The sequence below is a fragment of the Hyperolius riggenbachi genome, chromosome 4 (assembly GCF_040937935.1).
Source record: "Hyperolius riggenbachi isolate aHypRig1 chromosome 4, aHypRig1.pri, whole genome shotgun sequence".
In the NCBI taxonomy this organism is placed as follows: domain Eukaryota; kingdom Metazoa; phylum Chordata; class Amphibia; order Anura; family Hyperoliidae; genus Hyperolius; species Hyperolius riggenbachi.
The window spans coordinates 127379434-127401587 of record NC_090649.1 but is presented as its reverse complement, the minus strand read 5'-3'; the positions used below and the strand labels follow the sequence as shown (position 1 = coordinate 127401587).

At 43.8% G+C, this 22154-nt stretch overlaps 1 protein-coding gene across 2 annotated transcripts in view; it reads left to right on the top strand.

Annotated features, from left to right (window-relative positions):
• AMMECR1L (AMMECR1 like) overlaps positions 1 to 22154 on the top strand; it is a 45745-nt gene that overhangs the window by 4664 nt on the left and 18927 nt on the right. The window contains exons 2-3 of one of the 2 annotated variants that reach the window (XM_068280566.1): positions 15228 to 15385; positions 18290 to 18616. In XM_068280566.1, coding sequence (XP_068136667.1) covers positions 15330 to 15385; positions 18290 to 18616 — 383 coding nt within the window. In that variant the 5' untranslated portion in view covers positions 15228 to 15329. The remainder of the gene's footprint in view (positions 1 to 15227; positions 15386 to 18289; positions 18617 to 22154) is intronic. The other variant, XM_068280567.1, reaches the window with a different exon arrangement.

Here is a 22154-nt window from a genome sequence, read left to right as displayed (position 1 = left end):
CTAATCTTCCAAGCTTGCATGGGAAGAGCATGTTGTATGGAACTGAGACAAACAAATGCTGTAGCTGCAGGGTTTGTTTGGCTAAATTCCAACTTATGGTTATTTGCCTGCAAACTCAGAAGATCTGTATCTCATGGATCATCTGGGTAAACATCACCTAGACACTGATCAACTGTCATCTCCCTGACCACCTAACGTGCCACCCCCCTATCCCACCTCCTTTTCCAACAGGTATCTACTGTTACCCTATGCCTGACTGATCATTATTGCCTCTTCTCTTATATTGCTCTCATATGACACACTTGACCTCGGTCCTCTATTACCCTGCCTTTAAACATAATTATCTTTGTCAACTGTTTATGTTAAACTCCTTCCCTGATCATTTCTGTCACAGACTTTCTTAAGCTGATAATGGAGGTCTATTTCCTGATTGTGCTAGTGTCTTGTGTCACAGACTCCACACTGATCTCCATAGGCCCATACACACAGCATACAAATGTCTGTAGCTGCAAAGTAGCGACAACAGGCAAGCGACAATTTAGGATTTTAAAGCAGCGACAGTTCGCAGAAGGGGTAAAGACTCGGCGGAAGCTGTCTGCTAGCCAGAGCCAACAACCGGATGTTGCGTAGACGTCTGTTGCTAGCAAGTCTACTGTCTGTAGAAGACTTCTATACACATGTGAGGACAATGACAGACAGTTTGCGCGACAGAAATCACAAGCGATTCACCAGTTCAATCGCTCAAACATGGCTGTTTCAGCAGACAGTCTGTTGACAGTCTTTGTCTCTTGTCACTTCCACACGAACGAACCGTCGCTCAAAACGTGTCTGTACAGACATTTGTATGCCGTGTGTATGGGGCTTATCACAGACTCTTGGATGTTGGTAACAGACAGTGCCAGTGGTGTTTTGTAACACTAATATCTATCTCAGACATGCTGTTTATTTAGCATGTCACACATTCCACGGTTGTGCTAGTACTTTTTTTTTATTATCACAGGCTCTCCATCACTGATATCCTCTGTCACAGATTTCCCAATGTTGATAATATTTCATACTCCCAGACAGAGTCCTGTATCAAGGAACCTGCAACACTAATCATCTCTGTCACAGACTCCTTGACAAGGATCATTCTTCCTGACATCATTCCCAGCTTTATTCTGACACCAATAATCTTCAGTCACATACGTAAATGTCGGTAATGATTTTCTGTAAGTGGCCGTGACTCACAGAGCTACTTTGACAGCAGAGTAGAACAACCTCACTGAGACTTGTTGATGAGTCCTGCATCCATATATAAATGTTTTGAAATGTACACAAATACCTCTTTGTCTAGTGTATCCTGCTTGCTGGCTTTACAACTAATTCCTGGTCAGTGTTTTATATCATTTTCTTCTCTATCTCTTTTTAGCAATACTTTTAATCTTTCTGTTACGCATACCGTTTATGATACTATTCATCTTTATTATATTCCTTGGCACTGATTATTTGCACTTATAAAAATCCATTTAAAAAGGGAATTAGAACTTTTTTTTTTTTAATATTAGTTGTGCCCCTATGGGGGAATTTACCCTTAGTTTTTGACTCTGGGTCTGGGCACACCTTGGCATTAAAGGGAACTTGAAGAGAAAAAAATACAAAAGCTGTCATCTTCATTTTATTATAAACAATGCCAGTTGCCTGGCTCTCGTAGGGCTTGTGCACACTAGAGCGGTTCTGGAGCGTTTTTTTAAAAACACTTGCAGGGGGAAAACCGCTTGGCTAATGAAAGTGAATGGGATGGTGCACACCAGAGCGGTTCATTTTTTCCACAAACGCAAACTCGGGGCTGCAGCATTTTTTTAGATTTCTGAGGCATTTCTGCCTCAATGTTAAAGTATAGGAAAGTGGCAAACTCAGTAAGGGCCCGTTCAGACTGCAAAACGCGGACGGCCACGCATGCAGAACGCAACGCGTACGAACGCACGCCATCCGCGTTCGTATGCGTTGCGAGGCTGATCCCATCACTGAAAAGTGAATGGGACAGCCGCGCGTTTTTGTAAAATCTGCGTGCAGCATGCGTTCCCGGACCGCACAGGTCCGGAACGCATGCTGTGTGAACATCAGACATTGCACTCTATGCAATGTCTGATGTCGTGCGTGTCGGCCACCTGCACGCGTTTCCAAAACGCGGCTGTAAACGCGTGCAGTGTGAAAGGGCCCTAACAGCTTTACTGTAACAATATTTGAAATCTGCTACAAAAAAAAACGCTTGGCATGTTTAGATTATTATAGAAAACCTCCCTAAACATGCCTAGAATCACTCTGAAATCTGCTTCAAAAACCTCTAACGTTTTGCAGATCTGCTAAAAGGTTTTTGGTGTTCACTGGGCTGTACAGTTGGTTTTGAGTCACACACCTGCAGCAAGCATGTATCCAGTGGATTCATTCCAGAGTCAAAAGCATCTGATCTGCATGCTCATTCTGGGCCAGTGACTTAACATATCAGAGGCAGAGAATCAGTGCAGAAGTCAGGCAATTGGCATTGTTTAGAAAGGATGATGGCAGCTCCCGTATTCCTCTCACTTCAAGTGGTTTAAAGGTTCAGTAATCAGGATTGTAATACAAACATGTGTAACTCTTCTTAATTATATAAAGTAAACGTTGCAGTGTGGTGCCCATACACTCGTCAGATTGGCAGCAGATAGATAAGAAATGCATCTGATGATCTATCTGATGCGTTTTTAGAACATTTTTTACCAGGATAGAATTCCAATAGATTTCAGTTTGAAATCTATTGAAATTCGATCTGATGGCATTTTTTTGCCATCAGATTTCCATTAAGGCCAATGCAAACTGATAAGCAATCTCATCAGATCGACCTAAATTTTCCACCCTGCCAGTTCGATGGAAATCCATCGAAATCGATCGAAATCGGCCATCGATCGGTCGATTGGCCAACCGATTTGCAATCGATCTATCGATCGATCGATCGGGATCGATCGGTCGGCCAGAAAATCGGCTGAGTGTATGGGCCCCTTAAGTACTGTAGTCTAGGGCCAATTTTAGGGGGAGCCAATTAACTTATCCGTATGTTTTTGGAATGTGGGAAGAAACCGGAGTGCCCGGAGGAAACCCACGCAGACACGGAGAGAACATACAAACTCTTTGCAGATAGTGCCCTGACTGGGATATTACATGGCTTGCTGGATTTATGAAACTTTTCATATGTGAATATCAGATGTTGTTAGCTTAGACTGAACAGCAGTCTGTGAACTGTCCAGTCTCCTCCCTCATCCCATCATCACTCATGTGAGGTAGTCAGGGAGGAGTCAAGGGAACATCAGCTGATCACCTGACTCTTCCCATTTCCTCTGTGGTGAAGTGATGGTGCTTGTCTACTCTCGGGGACCCAGCAGGAAACCTCATAGGGAAATTCCAGTAACATGATTGGGTGCACAGCACCACCTCAAACTGCTATGGTAAGTTTCAGATAGGTTGTAGTAAACTACGCCCACATTATTAGGCCAATCACAGCGCTTCATGCTGTAGAGAGTGCTGTGACTGGAGAACTGTTCCCTGTGGTTTGATGCTGGGCCCCCTAAACCAGACTAGCGCCGATGTGGTCAGCACTATAGTTTATAATCTGCAGTGAGCTTATCTTTCTATTTCCTCTTGCTTGAATTCCCCATATTTTTGTCTATAGAATCTCCTAGACCTAGGGCATGTAAAAGTGTTGCTGGCTTCTTAGTGCAAGGTTTCCCACCATCCTCAAGTCCCATCAACAGTGCTCGTTTTACTGAGTAATCACCACCTTTAGCTGCAGGGGGTCACAATTTCTTACTCTTCTTTCCTCCAATACAAGTCTCCCAATCTAGAGCCTCCCCAACAGCCTGCAAAGACTGCCATATAGAGAGGAGAGCAGAGAAGCATGACCTGGGCAGGCCCCATACGAGGCCTCAAGTACTAACAAAGAGACTGGGACAACCATTGGCATTTAAAAGGCCACAGCTTTATTAGTACTTTATAATTCATAACAAAACATTTGCATAATACTTTCCATCTAAAATGATATCATAAGAGTCCATGACAATGCTTCTTTTATTATTTAGAGATAACAATAACCACCATACCAGCCACCAGCCGCAGTTTTTCTAGCTCGGTGGGTACACCAACTGCTCATAAGCCAGGACGCAAGTCCCGCCACAGCTATAAACAGTCCGGTTGGCATTGCCACGGACCCGCCGTCCTTGCTGTGACACCCTGTTTGCGGCAGTCGAACAAACCTTACAGACCCTTGGGTGGGTGGGTGTAGCTCCGGCGTTCAAAAAGAGGAAGCTCCCCTGCTGCCCCTGCTTTTTAAATTTACCTGGCTGCCCTGCCCCCGCTTCCTGGCCCATCTTTACCTGCCCAGCCTATCGGCTCCCACCCCCAGGCCTCTATTCTCCGCCCATGTCATGCCCCCCATCGCTTAGCAACGGCTGCTCTGGGGGATTCTTGGTACCAACTTGTCATGTGGGGGGTGGTCCCTCTCCTCCTTCACATCTTGCTGTCCTGGACGGTACCTTCTGAAGATGCAAGGACAAGGGATCTGCCAGAGTGAAAGGCAGGTGGGGGAATAGGGACTGCAGTGTGCACCAATGCGGGTACCTAGAATGACACCTTTTTCCCAGTACTGTTATACATTGGAGGAGGAGGGATGCCATGGCTATACATCATGGAGAGACTGACAATACTTTTTTTTTTAAGGGGGGGGGGGGGCTGACATGGTCATTACTATGGGACAAGGTCCTCCTGCACCCAGGGCTTGTTTTCATGTAGCCACACTTGTGTGTATGGGTGGCGATGGGAATAATGGTGGCCTCAATTTCATGGGGTTGAGGCCATACTCGCTATAGTTACTAGTTCACCACTGGCAGATGAGCCCCTGACCATGCGGATTCCCATGCGTTGTGTGTCAGGGGGTGGTGGCATGGGAGGGTCTTCATGATTTTTACTTGTCTGCATACTAAGCATTTGAGTGAACTCTACTTGCCTAATCGCCATGCTCCCCTCCAGTGACTGACTAAGCATTACCTTGTACTCATACTGTGCTGCATGATCTGGTTTGCATGTATTACTGTATTGTCTTATTGCTGTATGTCACCCCTAAATATCTGTAACTTTAATATCCAGCGCTGTGTAATATGTTGGCGCTTTATAAATACAATAAATAAATTAATTAATTAAATACTTGTGCCTTTACTTCAAGAAAACAATATCAGTTAACAGTGACATTAAATATTGTAATGTGGAAGGTGTTTGAAACCTCTGTTGGGTTTCTTTATTGACATCAACATTTTCATCTGGGTAAATATGCTTTATTGGCCTATAGTGAAATCTGTCCAGCAGGGAAAGACACATCAAGAAATAACAGCATTTTCCTGCTGTTCTTCTTTACCTATTCCTAGGAACCCCTGGTTTTTATGGAGCTCCCTGTGTCAGAAGGTGAGGGGGTCAAAGATTGTAGTAAAACCTCAAAAGACACTTTAACCCATTTCTGTACTGTCCAGAATGAATATAATTTTAATTAACATTGGGCTGCTTATACATTGTTAGGCCTAGTGCACACCAGAGTGGTTCTGCTGCGTTTTGCGATCCGCTTGCAGCTGCGGATACGCTTGGGTAATGTATTTTAATGGGCTAGTGCACACCAGAGCGGGAGGCGTTTTGCAGAAACGCATACTCCCGGGCTGCTGCAGATTTTGGATTGCGGATGCGTTTCTGCCTCAATGTTAAGTATAGGAAAAAAGCAAACCGCTCTGAAAAATGGCACTTCAGAGCGGTTTGCCAGGCGTTTTTTTGTTACAGTAGCTGTTCAGTAACAGCTTTACTGTAACAATACATGAAACTACTACACCAAAAACGCTTCACAAAACCGCAAAATTCTAGCTGAAACGCTACAGAAAAAGAAGAAAAAGCGTTTCAAAATCTGCTAGCATTTTGCGGATCTGCTAGCGGTTTTTGGTGTGCACCAGGCCTTATTGCTGTCTGTGGACCTTTGCCTTACTTCCTCTGCCAGTTACACTTAGGGCTTTGCTGTGAATCTTGGCTGTTAGCAGAACAGACAATGTGAGAAATCTCTTAAATAGAAAGTCACCAATAAACCTCTTTACCAGCCTACAAGACAAGGGCCCAATATGCAATTCACTTTTTCACCAGAGTTTTCACCTAGGTGATATTTTTTATTTTCAATAAAATGCCTTTTAAGCCACCAGCAAGCAAGAAAATACTCAGAATAATTTTGATAATACTTTTGCACTTACTTCTCAGTACTTTTTCAGTTGAAAAGTGCTGGAAAATGATTTAAAATAGAAGATGAAAAATTATCTCGTAGGAGAAAACATAGGAGAAAACTGGAAATGCATATGGGCCAAAGACTCAGCCTGTGTTCCAAGGATTTCTCCCCATCTCCTGAATTCTTTGGAAATGCTCAGATTTGAGCTTAAGGCTGGTTTCACAGTGGGACGTTACAGGCGCACGTTAGAGCAGCCTGTAACGCAGCCCACCGCATAGCAATGAAAAATCAATGGGCTGTTCACAGTGCCCACGTTGCGTTACTCAGTAACGCTGCACCATAACAGAATGTACTGCATGCAGTACTTTATAAGCGGCAGAGCCGCGTTAGACTGCTTGCACATGCGCTGTAATGTTGGGGAGGAGCGGAGAGCGGCCAAGCACATGGCTAATTAATATTCACTGCACTCAGTGACGTGCAGTGTTTACTTCCTGGAGCGGCCGCTCTGTGCGGCGATTGGCCGGGCGGGACCACGTGATGCCGCATGCGTCCAAGAGTGCGCATCACGGCATCACGGAAGCCAGAGTGAGCTGCACAACGCGGCTCACTCTGACGTCCACATTAGAGAGCACCAGGCGTTGCGGTAGGGGCACGTTATGCGACCATAACGTCCCCTAAAACGCAACGTCCTGGTGTGAAACCAGCCTAATGGACAACTGAAGTTAGAGGTATATGGAGGCTGCCATATTTATTTCCTTTTAAACAATGCCAGTTGCCTGGCCATTTTACTGATCCTCTGCCTCTAATCCTTACAGCCATAGACCATGAACAAGGATATGCAGATCAGGTGTTTTTGACATTCTTGTCAGATCTGACTGGATTAGCTGCATGCTTGTTTCTGGTGTTATTCAGACACTTCTGCAGCCTAATAGACAGGGCTGCCAGGCAAGTGGTATCGCTTAAAAGGAAATACATATGGCAGCCTCCATATACATCTCACTTCAGATGTCCCTTAAATCGGAATATAACCCTGCATTTCAACTTTGCTCTAAAACATTATTTACAGTATATTATATGCAACCAGCATTTGGAAGGGTTACACAAAGCTTTAAAGTTCCTGGACAGAACTGCAGATGCATCCGAAGCTGACATAGATACATTTTGTTTACATAAATGTATCTAAGTGTGGCATGTGACTCACTCTCCCTGACTGTGCAGGAGCTGGAGGACAGCGAAAGAGTGTGTAACATTTATCACTTGTTACATTCTATTTAGTTAAATGTATCCATCTGAACTTCTGCATATCTCTCCACGGAACTTTAAACCTCTGTGTTTAACCCTTCCAATGCTGGTCTAGTAAAAAAAAATGCTGATTGCGTATAATATGCTGTAAATAATGTTTTAGAGCAAAGTTAAAATTCAGGGTTATATTCCGCTTTAATAGTCATGTGCTTTTATAATTTTCCTGCACAGAAGCCCCTTCAATTAGGTCCACGGCAAAGCGGATCCGAGATGAAAAACTTACTATAACAAGTAACTTGTCTATATATCTTATCTAAAGTTTAGATAGTTTACACAGCATATCTAGCTGCAAAAGTTTATGATTATTTATTCCTGTGATACAATGAGGGTAACCATGTTCTGTTTGTCACATTGTCAGAGGCTAAGGGCTGAAGATGCTATCAGCTTGCCTGTATGTAAATTCAGTCCCCTCTCCTCCTCCCACCTCCGCTCTGCCTCTGAAATCAATGGCTAGTAACACCTCCCCCTCCTCCTGCCCAGACTAAGCTCCTGTAAGCCCTTGCTACTGTCTGAAAATGCCAAGGCACTCTGAAAAGCTGTGGGTGAGGCTTGTTTAATTTATAGGGAATTAAAGTATTAAAACAAAAACAAAAAAGTATTTGGCTTGAGGAATGCCCTATAAACTATATGAAAGGAACACAATTATGCAATGAGTAAACGTTGATCTCGGATCCACTTTAAGAGAACGTTCTTGACAACGTACCTATTTCAGGTATAATTCTTTTCAGGGTGATCTACAAATGACTTGCAGATTTGGAACAGCCTCATAGTTTTTGTCTACATTTATTTTTAGATGTAGATGAGCTGTTTTTAACTTATGTGCGCTTTCTATGTGAAAGCCTGCTGAGAGAAGCCCAGCGTGAGCTAGCAGTAATATCATTTATATAAAGCCTTTAGTCAGGCTAAAAAGTGCTGGAATCTACTTATTTCACTGCCATTTGGTTTTAGGTGTGGCCTGCCCAGGATTTATTTGTTTCTAATGGCATCAGTATAGATTGAATTACATCCAGTAATCTCCAGGAAATGGTTTTATATAGCAGTCTACTTTGTCTTCTGAGCTTACAGTGCATTCTGTGTATTTGCAGATCACATGCAAAATGTCAGGTTTGCATTTTGATGTAATCCCAGATAATGCCTCAGCTAATATAATGCCAAACTGACCTCCAGGGCTCTGCATATAAAACATCATTCCCTTTAGAATGCTGATAGCTAATGTATAGCTGTTGAAACTGCATTCAGAATACAATAGACAATCAATGTCTCCTCAGATGAGGGGGGTGTTGTAGTAGTAGTAGAAATTATCAGACTAGCAATGTATTTATAATTACTGCCAGTTATGTAGGATTATTCTATTCTTCTAACCCAGATTTTTTCACAGCTGGGTGCTTTGTATGAATTAAGTCTCCTTTGATGCTTCATTCACATCAGTGACTCTGCACTGCTCTTCAAGGACACACTGTTGACAAGCCAGTAAAGTACAGTATAATAGCATTGTAATAAACTCTGATATAGTAAACATTTGAGTAAAGTAAACCATGTGTCCAGGTCCCAGCAATCCCCATTATAAGTATATGGGAGTAACACCTGGTATAGTAAACCCTGATATAATAGAACTTCTGTTATAGTAAACCTGTTATTTGGGGCAATGCATTATTCTGTTTCCAGCTATAGTGGAAAGTGGGCCGGCGCATGTGTTATACATCAGTCAGAAACCCATGAGCCGTGGTCGGGCTGGCAGCCACTTGTAGCCTGCTTGCTATCTGCACACTAATCTGGGCCTCAGTGGATTACCTCAAAAGCACCAGCCAGTGAGACCTATGCTTCCTGTGTAACCTACTGTTTGATTATTGAGGGAATTGCCTGTCAGCTGTGATTTGATTGTGCATGGTTGCAACGCGACTGTATTATCCAGGCTCCACAGACCGTGGAGAAACTAAGTACTATATCTGCATTAGCTGATGCTTCCTTTGCAAGCTGTTGTGTGATTATTTCATGCAAATCCCTACATTTTGATCTAGCGTATACACAGTCTGTGCTTGCTTGCTGACGCATTGTAAAGAAAAAATGACTCCCAATTATTGACTTAATTAAGATCCAGTACTATAGTATAGTTTATGTGCTTCAGTATTTCTGATAAAGTAAACCACTTTTCCCGGTCCCTTGGAGTTTACTATAAAAAGATTCTACTGTAACCCTTATCCTGATACCTTGGGTGCATCATATGCTAGAAGACATTGAGCCTGATTCAGTGACTATCGCCAACATTAAAGGGTCCCTAATAAACTTAAGACAGCCCCATATAAGGCACCTACTGTACTCAGTCAGTACCATCTGCCACATTATCCACATTATTACAGTTGAGTATCACCCAAGGCTCTGAGCAAATCTGACATTAGCATGAACACTGGAGCTTGACTTGGATATAGTGGCTTCCTCTGCCTTTCTCCGCCCACATTTTGCTACCACTCCCTGCTTGCCTACCCCTTGCCAGCCTGTCCATTTATCCTAGCAAGTGGGAAGGCTTTCACAATGTGGGCATACAGGAGTGGAAGCAGACACTGCATACAGGTCAAATTCTGTATGACGATGCTGATGCTCCAATTTGCTCCCTCACTGCTTCCACTCTGCCATTTGTGGCCATCTGAGTAGCTGCAGATTTTATCTTCCTTGCCAGTTCCCACCATATTAAGTGTAATAAAGCCTTTAACCCCTTTTATACATCCTGTCTAACATGCTATTTAAAGGAGCAGGGAGAGTTGGTTTCTTGTTGTAGCCAGGGCAAGCTGATTGGGGATGTGGGTTCTATAAACACAATGGGAAAGTCATGAGAATGTTGAAGTGCACTATAACATACTGAGCAGGAAGGAACTGAGTGTGAAGCATATAAGACTCTGCTGAGCTGCAGTGCTGACCACAAAACTTATTCTTTCAGCAGCAGAGGGAGGAGGTGAACAGAATCAGGTGATCAGTTCTTTGCTCAGGAGGGCAATGTAACGAATGGTGTCAGCACACAGAGAGTATCTGATTATTGATGATCTGCAGTATCACCAACAATACAGATGTATACCTGATTATGGATGATCTGCAGAATCACCAATAATACAAGTATGAGTAACCTCTGGACACCTAGTGAAGTGGAAGTGCTTGGTGCAACTGTAAGGCTATCTCCCGTGGTGCGAGAGACACAGATACCACTACAGCCAGTGACCACCTGAGGAGCAGGTGGCCCCTGGCTGTGCAGGGACTATCTCTTTAAGAGGAGGAGATAGAGATAATCTTGCAGCCAGTGATTCCCTGATGGACTGGAAATCAGACTGTACTGCAGCCAAGGATTCCCAGATGGATTGGGAATCAGACTGTTCTGCAGCCAGTGGACTCCTATGGGGTAGAGGCCACTGGCAGAACTGCAGGAAGGACTCTCTGAGGAACAGGAGGGCCTTGCAGCTAACTGACACCTGGTGGATTAGTGTCACGGGTAGTACAGACAGACTGATCACTCGAGGGATGAGTGACAGCCAGAAGGGTCAGACAGGCCAGGTCGGCAACACACGAGCAGATAAGGTACAGAGACAGAAGGCTGATTCGGTAACCGGGTACAGGCAAGGTTGGCAACTGTTAGACAGATAGGCAGAGGTACCGAATCAGGAAGCAAGAGAGAGGTCAACAGAGCCAGAGGTCATAACAGATATCAAGCACAATCCTAGTCTGAGGTGTGAGGTCCTTGGTCTCGACACCCGGGAACTAGTCTAAAGAATAACACAGTATCCTATGGTTGGGTGTGAGGTCCTTGGTCTCAACACCCTGGAACTGGTCTAAAGTATAACACAGTAATGACACAGTAATCCTATGCTTGGGTGTGAGGTCCTTGGTCTCAACACCCTGGAACTGGTCTAAAGTATAACACAGTAATAACACAGTAATCCTATGCTTGGGTGTGAGGTCCTTGGTCTCAACACCCTAGAACTGGTCTAAAGTATAACACAGTAATAACACAGTAATCCTATGCTTGGGTGTGAGGTCCTTGGTCTCAACACCCTGGAACTGATCTAAAGTATAACACAGTGATGACAAAGTAAACATCAAGAGCGGAATCGGGCTAAGTGTGAATTCCCAGTTCCAACTGGTTTTAACACACTGTAGGATCTGACTGAGGTCTGAGTGCTCACACGTAAGTATTCGCAACGGCAGACAACCAGCAGCTGACAAGCAGGATCTATATATACTACAGCGCTCCGCAGCGTCGCCCCCAGCCACTCAGCCAATCAGGAGTTCCGCTGGGATCAGCTGATCGTCCTGTTCAGCTGATACCTCTCCTGCTGGCATAAAGGTCCTGTCTTCTGGCACGCGCGCGTAGCTCTCCATCTGTGTGCACTAGAAGGCCCAGGCAAACCAGACACATGTTGCTGTGCGGAAACCGCCGGTCTGAGCGCGGAGACAGCCGCCCCGCCTATTCATTACAGGCAAATTGTTGTTTGTTTCACATGTGTTGTATGGAGAAATGCTATAATGTACTTAGTTTTGTGCATGCTGGTAGCAATGCACAGGGTACAGATTTTCACACGGGTTTTAAGGCATATGCTGGCTCACATGAAATTGCATTAGCAAAGTTTGTAGTGTATGGGCTTGCTCAGTTAGGGACAGCTCAGTCAAAGCATTCATTCTCAGCTGGAAGGCAGGGAAAAAGGAAACACTTGCTAGTGCCCCTGCCAGCTTCCTGCATGACTACTTCATGATGGTAATTATGTGTTCCCTGATGGGGATACAGGAGGAGTATGGCTGGCAGACGCAGTGTTGTCCTATCAACCAAGACCCATCTGTTACTAGCATAGGGAAACAGTTTTTTAATTCCAGCCAGGAAATAAAAAAATAATAAGTAATATAGAAACAGTTTGTGTGCAGCGCACAGATGTTTATGCATTGCAAATTATGACATATTCCATAGCTCTTAAAAATTAAACAAAAGCCCCAGGCATGCAGGGTATGCCCCTCAGCTGCGGCAAGGCCAATTTCATTGAGGTGTCCCTATGCTAACGGTGGATGCAACTGCATTCTAACCATGTAACAAGCATACCCATAGTAGGACACATGCCAGATAGGTAAAAACCTGATAGCAGACTTCACACAAAATAGTTTATAGTCTCTCAGATCAGGCTAATCACTAGCACATGAGGAGCTCCGGAGGCTGGGCCAGGTAGAAAACACAATTTTTAAAGGGACCTTGGCTCGATCGAGGGTATAAGCTCTGCTGCTTACACTTTGCATGGCACGGGGGGACATAGATACGGAAGACCTAGGGGGTCCTAGCATGCCGTGTACGGCTCCACAGATATTCAATATTTTTCATAATTTCATACTGAAATCTATTGAAAATCTATGCATAGTGTGTAAGGATTCAATCTCTGTCAGATGGGATTTGGTGAGCGAGGGATCTATCTGATGGTCAAATCTGGTAGCCATCTATTAGTGTATGGTCACTTTTACATTTGCTTTATTTATTGTTTTTATCAGATAATGTTTTACTGCCTTCTGATAGCTGAGCAACGTCTTAACTTAGATTGCAACAGAGAGGGATACAGAGAAGTGAGAGGACCGCAGTGTTATCACTCCAGTGAAAATGTTCCTGAGCCGAAGCTCGGGTTAAAAATGAGATATTTCCGAAAAGAAAGGGAAGCCTTAGTATCCTATTGAGGCTTCCCTCAGTGCTCCGATGTCTCCCCTCGCTGAGAACCCCTCCCCCCCCGGAAGGTTGGCACAGTAAGCTGGAGCTACTCATGTACAAGTGGCTCATGGCTATTGTGGAGCGCAGTCCCAGTGTGGAGCGGGGTCGTGCTGAGTAAGCTGGGACATCGGGGCACGGATAGAAGCCTCAATAGAATCCAGTTAAACATCACTGAAATTTTTTTGGTAGAAAAAAACTGAAATATGTTGTTTTATGTGTTTATAGAACCCAATAATTTTGTTTTTGCTGCAGCTGTTGTTCACCCCTATTCCTTCTTATGGTCTCTTCCTGAATAACTATGTCTTATCTCACCCCATTTAGATGTTCTTAAGGCATCTAAGGCCCGGTTCACATTAGCGGTCGCCGTCCGGAATCGCCGTGCCGGAGCCGGACCGCATGCAGAACGGACGGAACGGACGCACGGCATAGCAATGAAAGCCTATGCGTCCGTTCACATGCGTCCGTTTCGTCCGGACCGGATCCGGACTCCGGCATAAGACCCAACATGCGCTATTTTTTGGTTCGGCTCCTCCGGCAGCCGTATCCGGAGCGGAGCCGGACTGCACCATCCGGCCAATACAAACCAATGAGAACCGGAGAGCGCACAACACACTGGCTAAAAATCCGGATGTTGTACCCCACTTCCTATGCGTATTGAAGCGGCGATTTTGGATGGGGACACATGGGCAAGCATTTTGGAGTGGAGCAGCAGTGATTTTAAACGTGCTGGAGATGTTGGCAGTATGTCGGAGGTGGAGGTGAGTGCTAAACAGCGGAGGGCCTGATTCCACAGGTCCACCTTCTGCTGACCTCCCAGACCCCAACATTTTTATTCCTTTTCTACTATCTTTTGCCAAACGGATCCGGATCGCATCCTGATGAACACCTGATGCAAACTGACCGGATCCGGATCAGAACCGTACGGTTCCGATCCGGTCCAGATCCGGTCAGGTCATCCGGTCCGTTTGGCAGAGAACCGCAAGTGTGAACGGGGCCTTAAAGAGAATCTGTATTGTTAAAATCGCACAAAAGTAAACATACCAGTGCATTAGGGGACATCTCCTATTCCCCTCTGTCACAAATTTGCCGCTCCCCGCCGCATTAAAAGTAGTCAAAAACAGTTTTACAAAGTTTGTTTATAAACAAACAAAATGGCCACCAAAACCGGAAGTAGGTTGATGTACAGTATGTCCACATATAGAAAATACATCCATACACAAGCAGGCTGTATACACCCTTCCTTTTGAATCTCAAGAGATCATTTGTGTGTTTACCTTCTTCTCCCTGCAGCTCTCAACCACTGAAGAGTGACAGGCTGATTGTTTCTTCCTGCAGACAGCTTTGTGTCTGTAATTCCTCAGTATGTGACAGCCCAGCCAGCTCAGAGGACCATTTATCCAGCTTGTAAAAGGCAGCTCTCTCCTCTCACTGACAAGAGAGCAGAGAGGCTGCCTAATGTAAATAACACACACGGGAGTGTGCATAGAGGGGGTGTGGAGAAGGGGGCGTGCATAACAGATCAACAACACTGAAGAGTTGGCAGCCTTCCAGACACAGGGCGACAGATCCAAAAGGGGAAAGAGAAGTTGATTTATTACAGAGACGGTGATAGTAGAAAGTGCTGCCGTAAGCCAGAGCACATTAGAATAGGTTTAGGAACTTGTAGGATAGTAGAAAAAAGGATGACATTTTTGTTACAGAGTCTCTTTAATGACTTAATTTATGTTTGAAAAAATTAGTGTCCCCTCTTGATGTTGCATGTATATAACTGTCTGTTGTATCAGTTTGTGAGCAAACTGGATTGAATCCCGACGAAGGCTTTACAGCCGAAAGCTTGCTTACTCTTATTCTTTTAAGTTAGCCAATAAATGGTATCCTCCTGATTCAAAACGTCTTGCTTTGAATACCTATGATGTACGGTATATTTATTATGCTCTCCTTCATCCCTAGTCCAGAACTGTAGGAAGAGAGTGGGGTAGCCAAGCCATGCCCTTTCCATAAAAGGCAGTGCAGGATGAAGAAAGTAACAGCTCCTGCCATGTGTTCCCCCCCATGGCTACATTGGTAGGGAGAGTGCATGACCGACCAGCCACATCCCTTCCCTCCAGGTATATGTTAAAAGGTCCTATTTACAAGCAACAATAAAGAGAACAAATCTTTCTAGCTAAGTGCGCTATAACATCTCTTTGCCTCGTTATCCTGAAGAATATGAAGGGGTTTTTTTAATTTCCTTTTTGTGTTAGGTGAAATTATGAGCAGCCAGCAGTCTTCAGAGAGAAGGAAGCAGACTACACAGAGCTTATATTCATGTTTCCAGCTAGATTGTTCCACACAAACATTTCTGGGTAGTTCCAAATAATAAAGGAGAATAATGTTCAGATCTGGGCATTGCTCCAGCTGCATTCAATGCAGTAAAATACTCTCAATTAATGGAATAGAGGGAATAAGAGGACATGCCGTGTTATTATTCAACGCTGCACAGATTTGTTTTGTTTTGTGTCAATAATTCAATAATTGTATGCTTCAAAATTACCCGCTGAAAAGAGCGCAGAATCACAGGCAGATATAAGAACACACTTTAATTCAGTTAGGTATTCTTTATAAAATCATTAAAGCCAATGTACAGATCTAAATATACTTTGTTAACTTAGAAATCAAAGTGCCCCAAGGCAGAGCAGGGACAAGGTCCTCCAGCACCCAAGGCTGAGACACCAAAGTGCGCCCCTCCATCCCTCCCACACCACCCATCACACACTGATTGCTATTAGACTAAGAGGCACCACAGGGCCCACAACCTCCCCAACACCTTAATATCTAGTTATCTGGCTTGCAGTCACTGCTATGTATCCCCTTTTCTTATTTCTTTCTGCTTCATACACAATTAGGAATGACAGCTGAATGAATTGTGCGCCCCCTCCTACACTGCGCCCTGAGGCTGGAGCCTCTCCAGCCTATGCCTCGGCCCGGCCCTGCCCCAAGGCTACCCTTTTTATGAAAAACTCTTCTACACTTAGAAATTTTGTAAAAATGGTTATTTAACCAACTGAGCCAAGCAGTTAACCTCCCTGGCTTTCAATTTTCCATTTTTGTGCAAAAAGTGATCCAATTAATTTTCATAACCTTTTTTTTGCTGTAACTTGCTGAAATGTGTCAAGCAAGGGTCTAGTATACAGTGCGGGAGAGCATTGGCGTGTATGCACGTTAATGCTGTTCACAGTATCTTTTGTATTGACATTTATATATCGCAATACCGTTAGGGAGGTTAAAGTAAATCTGAAGCAAAATTTTTAAAAAAGGCAGATACAGTACATACCTATGGAGAGGAAAGGCTGTGAATCCTATAGAGCCTTCCCATTACTCTCATGGTCCCTTCATTCCAGCACTGTCACCCTCGTTGCATGTATTTAAATACTTGTCCAAAATTCAATTAGCCAGGCACTTCCAGCAGGGCAGTGCTCCCCAGCTTCATGCGGTCTTGCCCAGCTTCATGTATGTCTGTGACCTGCACATCTAGTATAAACCCTGCAAAGGTGCAAGCCAAGAAATAGCAGCAGCCCTGTCCCAGGGCCTGCTGATAAAGCAAATTTGTAATGACATTGAAAAAAAAAGTCAGACACTCACCTACGGAGAGAAAAGGCTCTGGATTCTATAGAGACTTATCGTTCCTCTCACGGTCCTGCGTTCCAGCTTTGTCCCTGGTTCAAATTACTGTAGCTGCCTCTGGGGAGCCCTCGGAAGACTTCAGATGTACAAAGCGGACCACCTTCAGAAGCACTCGAGGAAAAGAGTGCTTCAGAGGATCCCCAAAGACGTATTTCGACCAGCTGGTCAGATATTTACCTATGGAGCAGGAAGACTGTGTATCTTATAGAGCATACATGTCAAACTCCAGCCTGCAGGCCAATTTTGGCCCTCAGAGCCATTATATTTGGCCCTCAAGTTGTTTACCCACTTTGCATTATTCCCACTCTAGACCACCAGGGAAGCTATATTGGAGGTGAAGCCCTAGAATACCAGGGAAGCCATATAGGGGAGGTAGGGGGAAAGCACTAAACTCTAGGGAACTGTATAGGGGAGGGTGGGGGTCCCTAGACTACAGGGAACTGTATTGGGGAGGGTGGACCACTAGACAGAGAACTTTTTAAGGGAGAAAGGTGGCCAGTAGACATTGAGGATGACCTACGATTAGGTCCCAGTGTACAATTTCGGCCCGTGACTAGGTCCCAGTGTACAGTTTCGGCCCACTTTATATGTGAGTTTGACATCCCTGCTATAGAGCCTTCCCATCCCTCTCATGGTCCTTCATTCCAGCACTGTCACCCTCGTTGCACGCATTTGACCAGCTGGTCGAATACTTTTTAAGGGATCCTCAGAAGCTCTAAAAGTGGAAAAAAAGTTTATAAGAAAGCATTCCTTTCAGAAGGCATTATATGTAAAGTATAAAGCTTAGGACAGCGATAGAACTACGTCTGCAGGTCAGGTGACCTGTCTGCCCATCCTTTTATGTCTCCTCCATTCAGATATGGTTGCTTTGTTGCCATGTTATTTATTTGTTGTGTTTGTTTAAAAAATATAACTCTTCCTAAAGACCCTACGTTACACTGTGGTCAATAAAAACTAACATAATCAAATACGTGGTATGGGCACAACATGACTTTCATTGTATTCATGCTAATAATTGTGTTGCCTTGAGAAAGGGATTCTTCCTGGATTGACCACTTATCAACACTGATGTGCATGCTGACTGCCGCCATATGCATATGTGTCCACAATTGTCAGTATAATGTATCATACAGAGCGAGCCTTATACATAAATGTGTAAAAATAACAGTTCTTCTCATTCATTCTATTTTTCATACCTCTATATCACACTCCATAACATATTGCTGAGAATATCTATTTGTTTTCCATATTTATAAAGACCTGTAACTTCAGACACATTTGTGTATGAGGCCCAGTGCTGTCATCACTCACTGTGAATGTTAATGTGTTGTCTTTGCTGTTATGGGCAGGGTGTGTCACAGCATGGGGAAGAGACGCTGTGTATCGACTGCAGAGAACAAGCCATCTTCCGGCTGCTGTGGAGTGAAGAAACCCAAACTGTGTCCTTCCCCAGCAGGCAGTGCTCAGCCCCCAGCTCCTCATAACTGCCAGCCCACTGAGGACAAGACGGTGGGCCCAGGGGCCCTCACCCCACTCTCCCGCCCCAACGGGACCACAAGTGGAAGGGAGCAGTTGGTGGTGACTGCTGAAATGGGCTGCTACTGCTTTGACGTTCTTTATTGTCACCTGCATGGTTTCCCACAGCCACGTCTGCCACGTTTCACCAATGACCCCTAGTAAGTCTAAAGTTTATAACTATATTGTTTTTTACCTGTCTGTATAGTCCTGACAATATAAGTCCACTGCACTGATTTGATATGTTGGAGTGAGGAAAGACATCAATTAACAGTGACGTTTGTAGATCTTAAAGGAATTGTTCCCTTTTACCAGAAGACTGGAAAATCCCTTGCCATACCTGGAACCCTCATCTATGAACTTATTTCAAAGCAAAGGAAAACAGATTATAAATTACTGGACTGCACAGTATAGTGCTGCCTTCTCTCATTTGTAGCAGCTTTATTATTATTAATGATGATTTGTATTGCACTTCATCTTCCTTGCTGTATAGAACAGAAAAGCACTAGAGGGGGTGGCACCTTTTAATCTGTACAGCTATGCAGCACCTCCATGTTCACCATGGAGAAATAACAGGATGCGCTGTGGCCAGCTCTGTCCCTCACATAAGTGCTGCCTATCTCGTTCCACATATGCATGGCATACACAGTACGCATTACATTGTTGTGAGAGACGAAACTGGCCCCTGCGGATCCTGTACGATCTCTGTGGTGAACCTACAGGTGCTATGCTTCCCTTTATGCTGCTTAGCGTACAGTAAAGTGTGCCAACTCCTCTAGTACTCCTATGGGAGGTGTGGAAGCCATTGGAGTGATCCAGGGATGTTGATCCAGGGATTTTATCTGATTGCCATCTGGAGTCGGGAAGGAATTTTTTCCCTTTTGGGGCTAATTGGACCATGCCTTGTAAGGGTTTTTCGCTTTCCTATGGATCAACAAGGATATGAGAGGGAGCAGGCTGGTGTTGTACTTTATATTCTGGTTAAACTCAATGGACGTATGTCTTTTTTGAACCCAAATAACTATGTAACTATGAACCAAAATGACTTCCACAGCCTCACAGTTTACATTTTTTTTGATTCAGAAAAAGGTTGCTTTTATTCTTCTTGGAAAATCTATTTGTCCAAAAGTCTATCTGGAACTGGAATTCCACACTGTAATAATTTAATGAAAAATTAATGCATGTATATTTTTTGTGACTTTGTAGGTATTTAAATATACTGAGCCATTATTTTTATGTTTTCAATTTTTAAGTTTCACAGTTCTGTTGCTTTAAACATTGTTATTACAGTGGCTTTTTAATGTCCTATGCTGGGCTGGTTTCATGGCCATAGTTTATTTCTGCTTTGTATCAGCCGTCTCCCTAGACTGGCAGATATGTTTTTTTAAGAAAAGCATTTAATTCAGATTGAAAATTGCAACTAGAATGTAACACAAGCTATATATATATAATTTTTTTATATATGTAAAAATGCCTCAAAGCTGTAGGGCAGCGTCAATTGGGGAAATAATAATCTCTACCCTAAAGTAGAAGTAGTAGTATCATAGTATATGAGCATAAATATATATCCCTATCATGCACATGCCAACATAACTGAATATCAAACATGAAAACAAAATGAGAATTGGCTCTTGGGTGCATGAAAAGGATAGAAAACTTTATTAATGTAAATCACATATGTCAAACACATATCATAGATGTAAATATCCCATAAAACCCAAAATAACCCAATAAAAGTACTCCTCACAGAACACTCCAACACCATAGGGGCTGCAGTCCCCTAGATAGAAACCAGACCTGCACCGTAAGAGGCTAAGAAGATGATGGATGTGGTACCACTATTATTGATGAAGTTGAAGGGCCATGCAGTTCAGCCCAAGCATGTAGTGGGCGATGGAAAGCATACGGGTGCAAACAAAGCACATTAATGATTTTCCTGGAGCATGAAATGGACACAAGAAGGCAAAACCATGTGTGATGCTAGCATCAATAAGCAAAGCTTGAAACAGGTGAATGGCATATAAGCAAGCTGATGGCATGCAAGTATGGTGCATGAAACAAGCTGATGGCATGCAAAATGCATATATAGGCATGCAGTCCCTCAATCGCAGGGTGTAGGCTGATGTAGGACAGATGGTCTTCACAGAATGTGGGCACATGTAACAGATGGTAAAAACAGTCCCCCAATCGCAGGGCATGTGCAACTGATCAAAGCAAATAGATGCATGGAGCAATGTCCCTTTATATTTACCAGGCTTGAAATGAAGAAATCCAAAAGGCAATGTAGGTATGAGCTTGCAGATCCCTTATGCTGCCAGAAGGCTGACCCAAATAGTCCAAATATTTATGAGTAAAAGTTGGTCCAGATTGGTGCAGGTTCCAGAAGGTGTGGAGGAGAGGAGACGCTGTCAGGAAGAGCCTGACATGTTTCGCCGCACCTGGCGGCCTTCTCAAAGGCAGACAGCGTTGGTGTGTTGGGGGCGGGGTGGGATGGGCCGCGCAGCCGCCTTCAGTATTTATGGACGCCGTTATGGCGTCCATGTACACAGCAACGCTGTCTGCCTTTGAGAAGGCCAAAAACACACCAACGCTGTCTGCCTTTGAGAAGCATCTATTTGCTTTGATCAGTTGCACATGCCCTGCGATTGGGGGACTGTTTTTACCATCTGTTACATGTGCCCACATTCTGTGAAGACCATCTGTCCTACATCAGCCTACACCCTGCGATTGAGGGACTGCATGCCTATATATGCATTTTGCATGCCATCAGCTTGTTTCATGCACCATACTTGCATGCCATCAGCTTGCTTATATGCCATTCACCTGTTTCAAGCTTTGCTTATTGATGCTAGCATCACACGTGGTTTTGCCTTCTTGTGTCCATTTCATGCTCCAGGAAAATCATTAATGTGCTTTGTTTGCACCCGTATGCTTTCCATCGCCCACTACATGCTTGGGCTGAACTGCATGGCCCTTCAACTTCATCAATAATAGTGGTACCACATCCATCATCTTCTTAGCCTCTTACGGTGCAGGTCTGGTTTCTATCTAGGGGACTGCAGCCCCTATGGTGTTGGAGTGTTCTGTGAGGAGTACTTTTATTGGGTTATTTTGGGTTTTATGGGATATTTACATCTATGATATGTGTTTGACATATGTGATTTACATTAATAAAGTTTTCTATCCTTTTCATGCACCCAAGAGCCAATTCTCATTTTGTTTTCATGTTTGATATAATTTTTTTAATTTTTGCTTTTGGATAGTGTCTGTTAAAGGTTAAAACCACAATAAAATATTTAATGCCATCTGTGTCCCCCATCAGGTATATTTAACTTTGAATTGGTCAGGTATCTAAATATTGCGGGTGTCACCAAAACATGACTTCAGGATGGATCTCTAGTGCAGCTCCTAGAGGTGTGACTTCCCTTTCCTAGGTGGAGATTTCCTTTAATTTCCTGTTGTGTCTCATGGACAGGAAGTGAGATGAAATCTTCACAATAAAGATAACTACAGCTGTAAAAATGCGACAAAGGTTTTAATCCTTTCTCACAATTTTCGCTTTTAGACAACAGCAGGGTGGCATTCCTTACTTTAAAGTGGAATGAAACCCAGCATTTCTTCTTTGCTCTAAAAAAATATTTACAGCATATTATATACTACCACCATTTTTTTATTTTTGCTAGAACAGCATTTAATTGG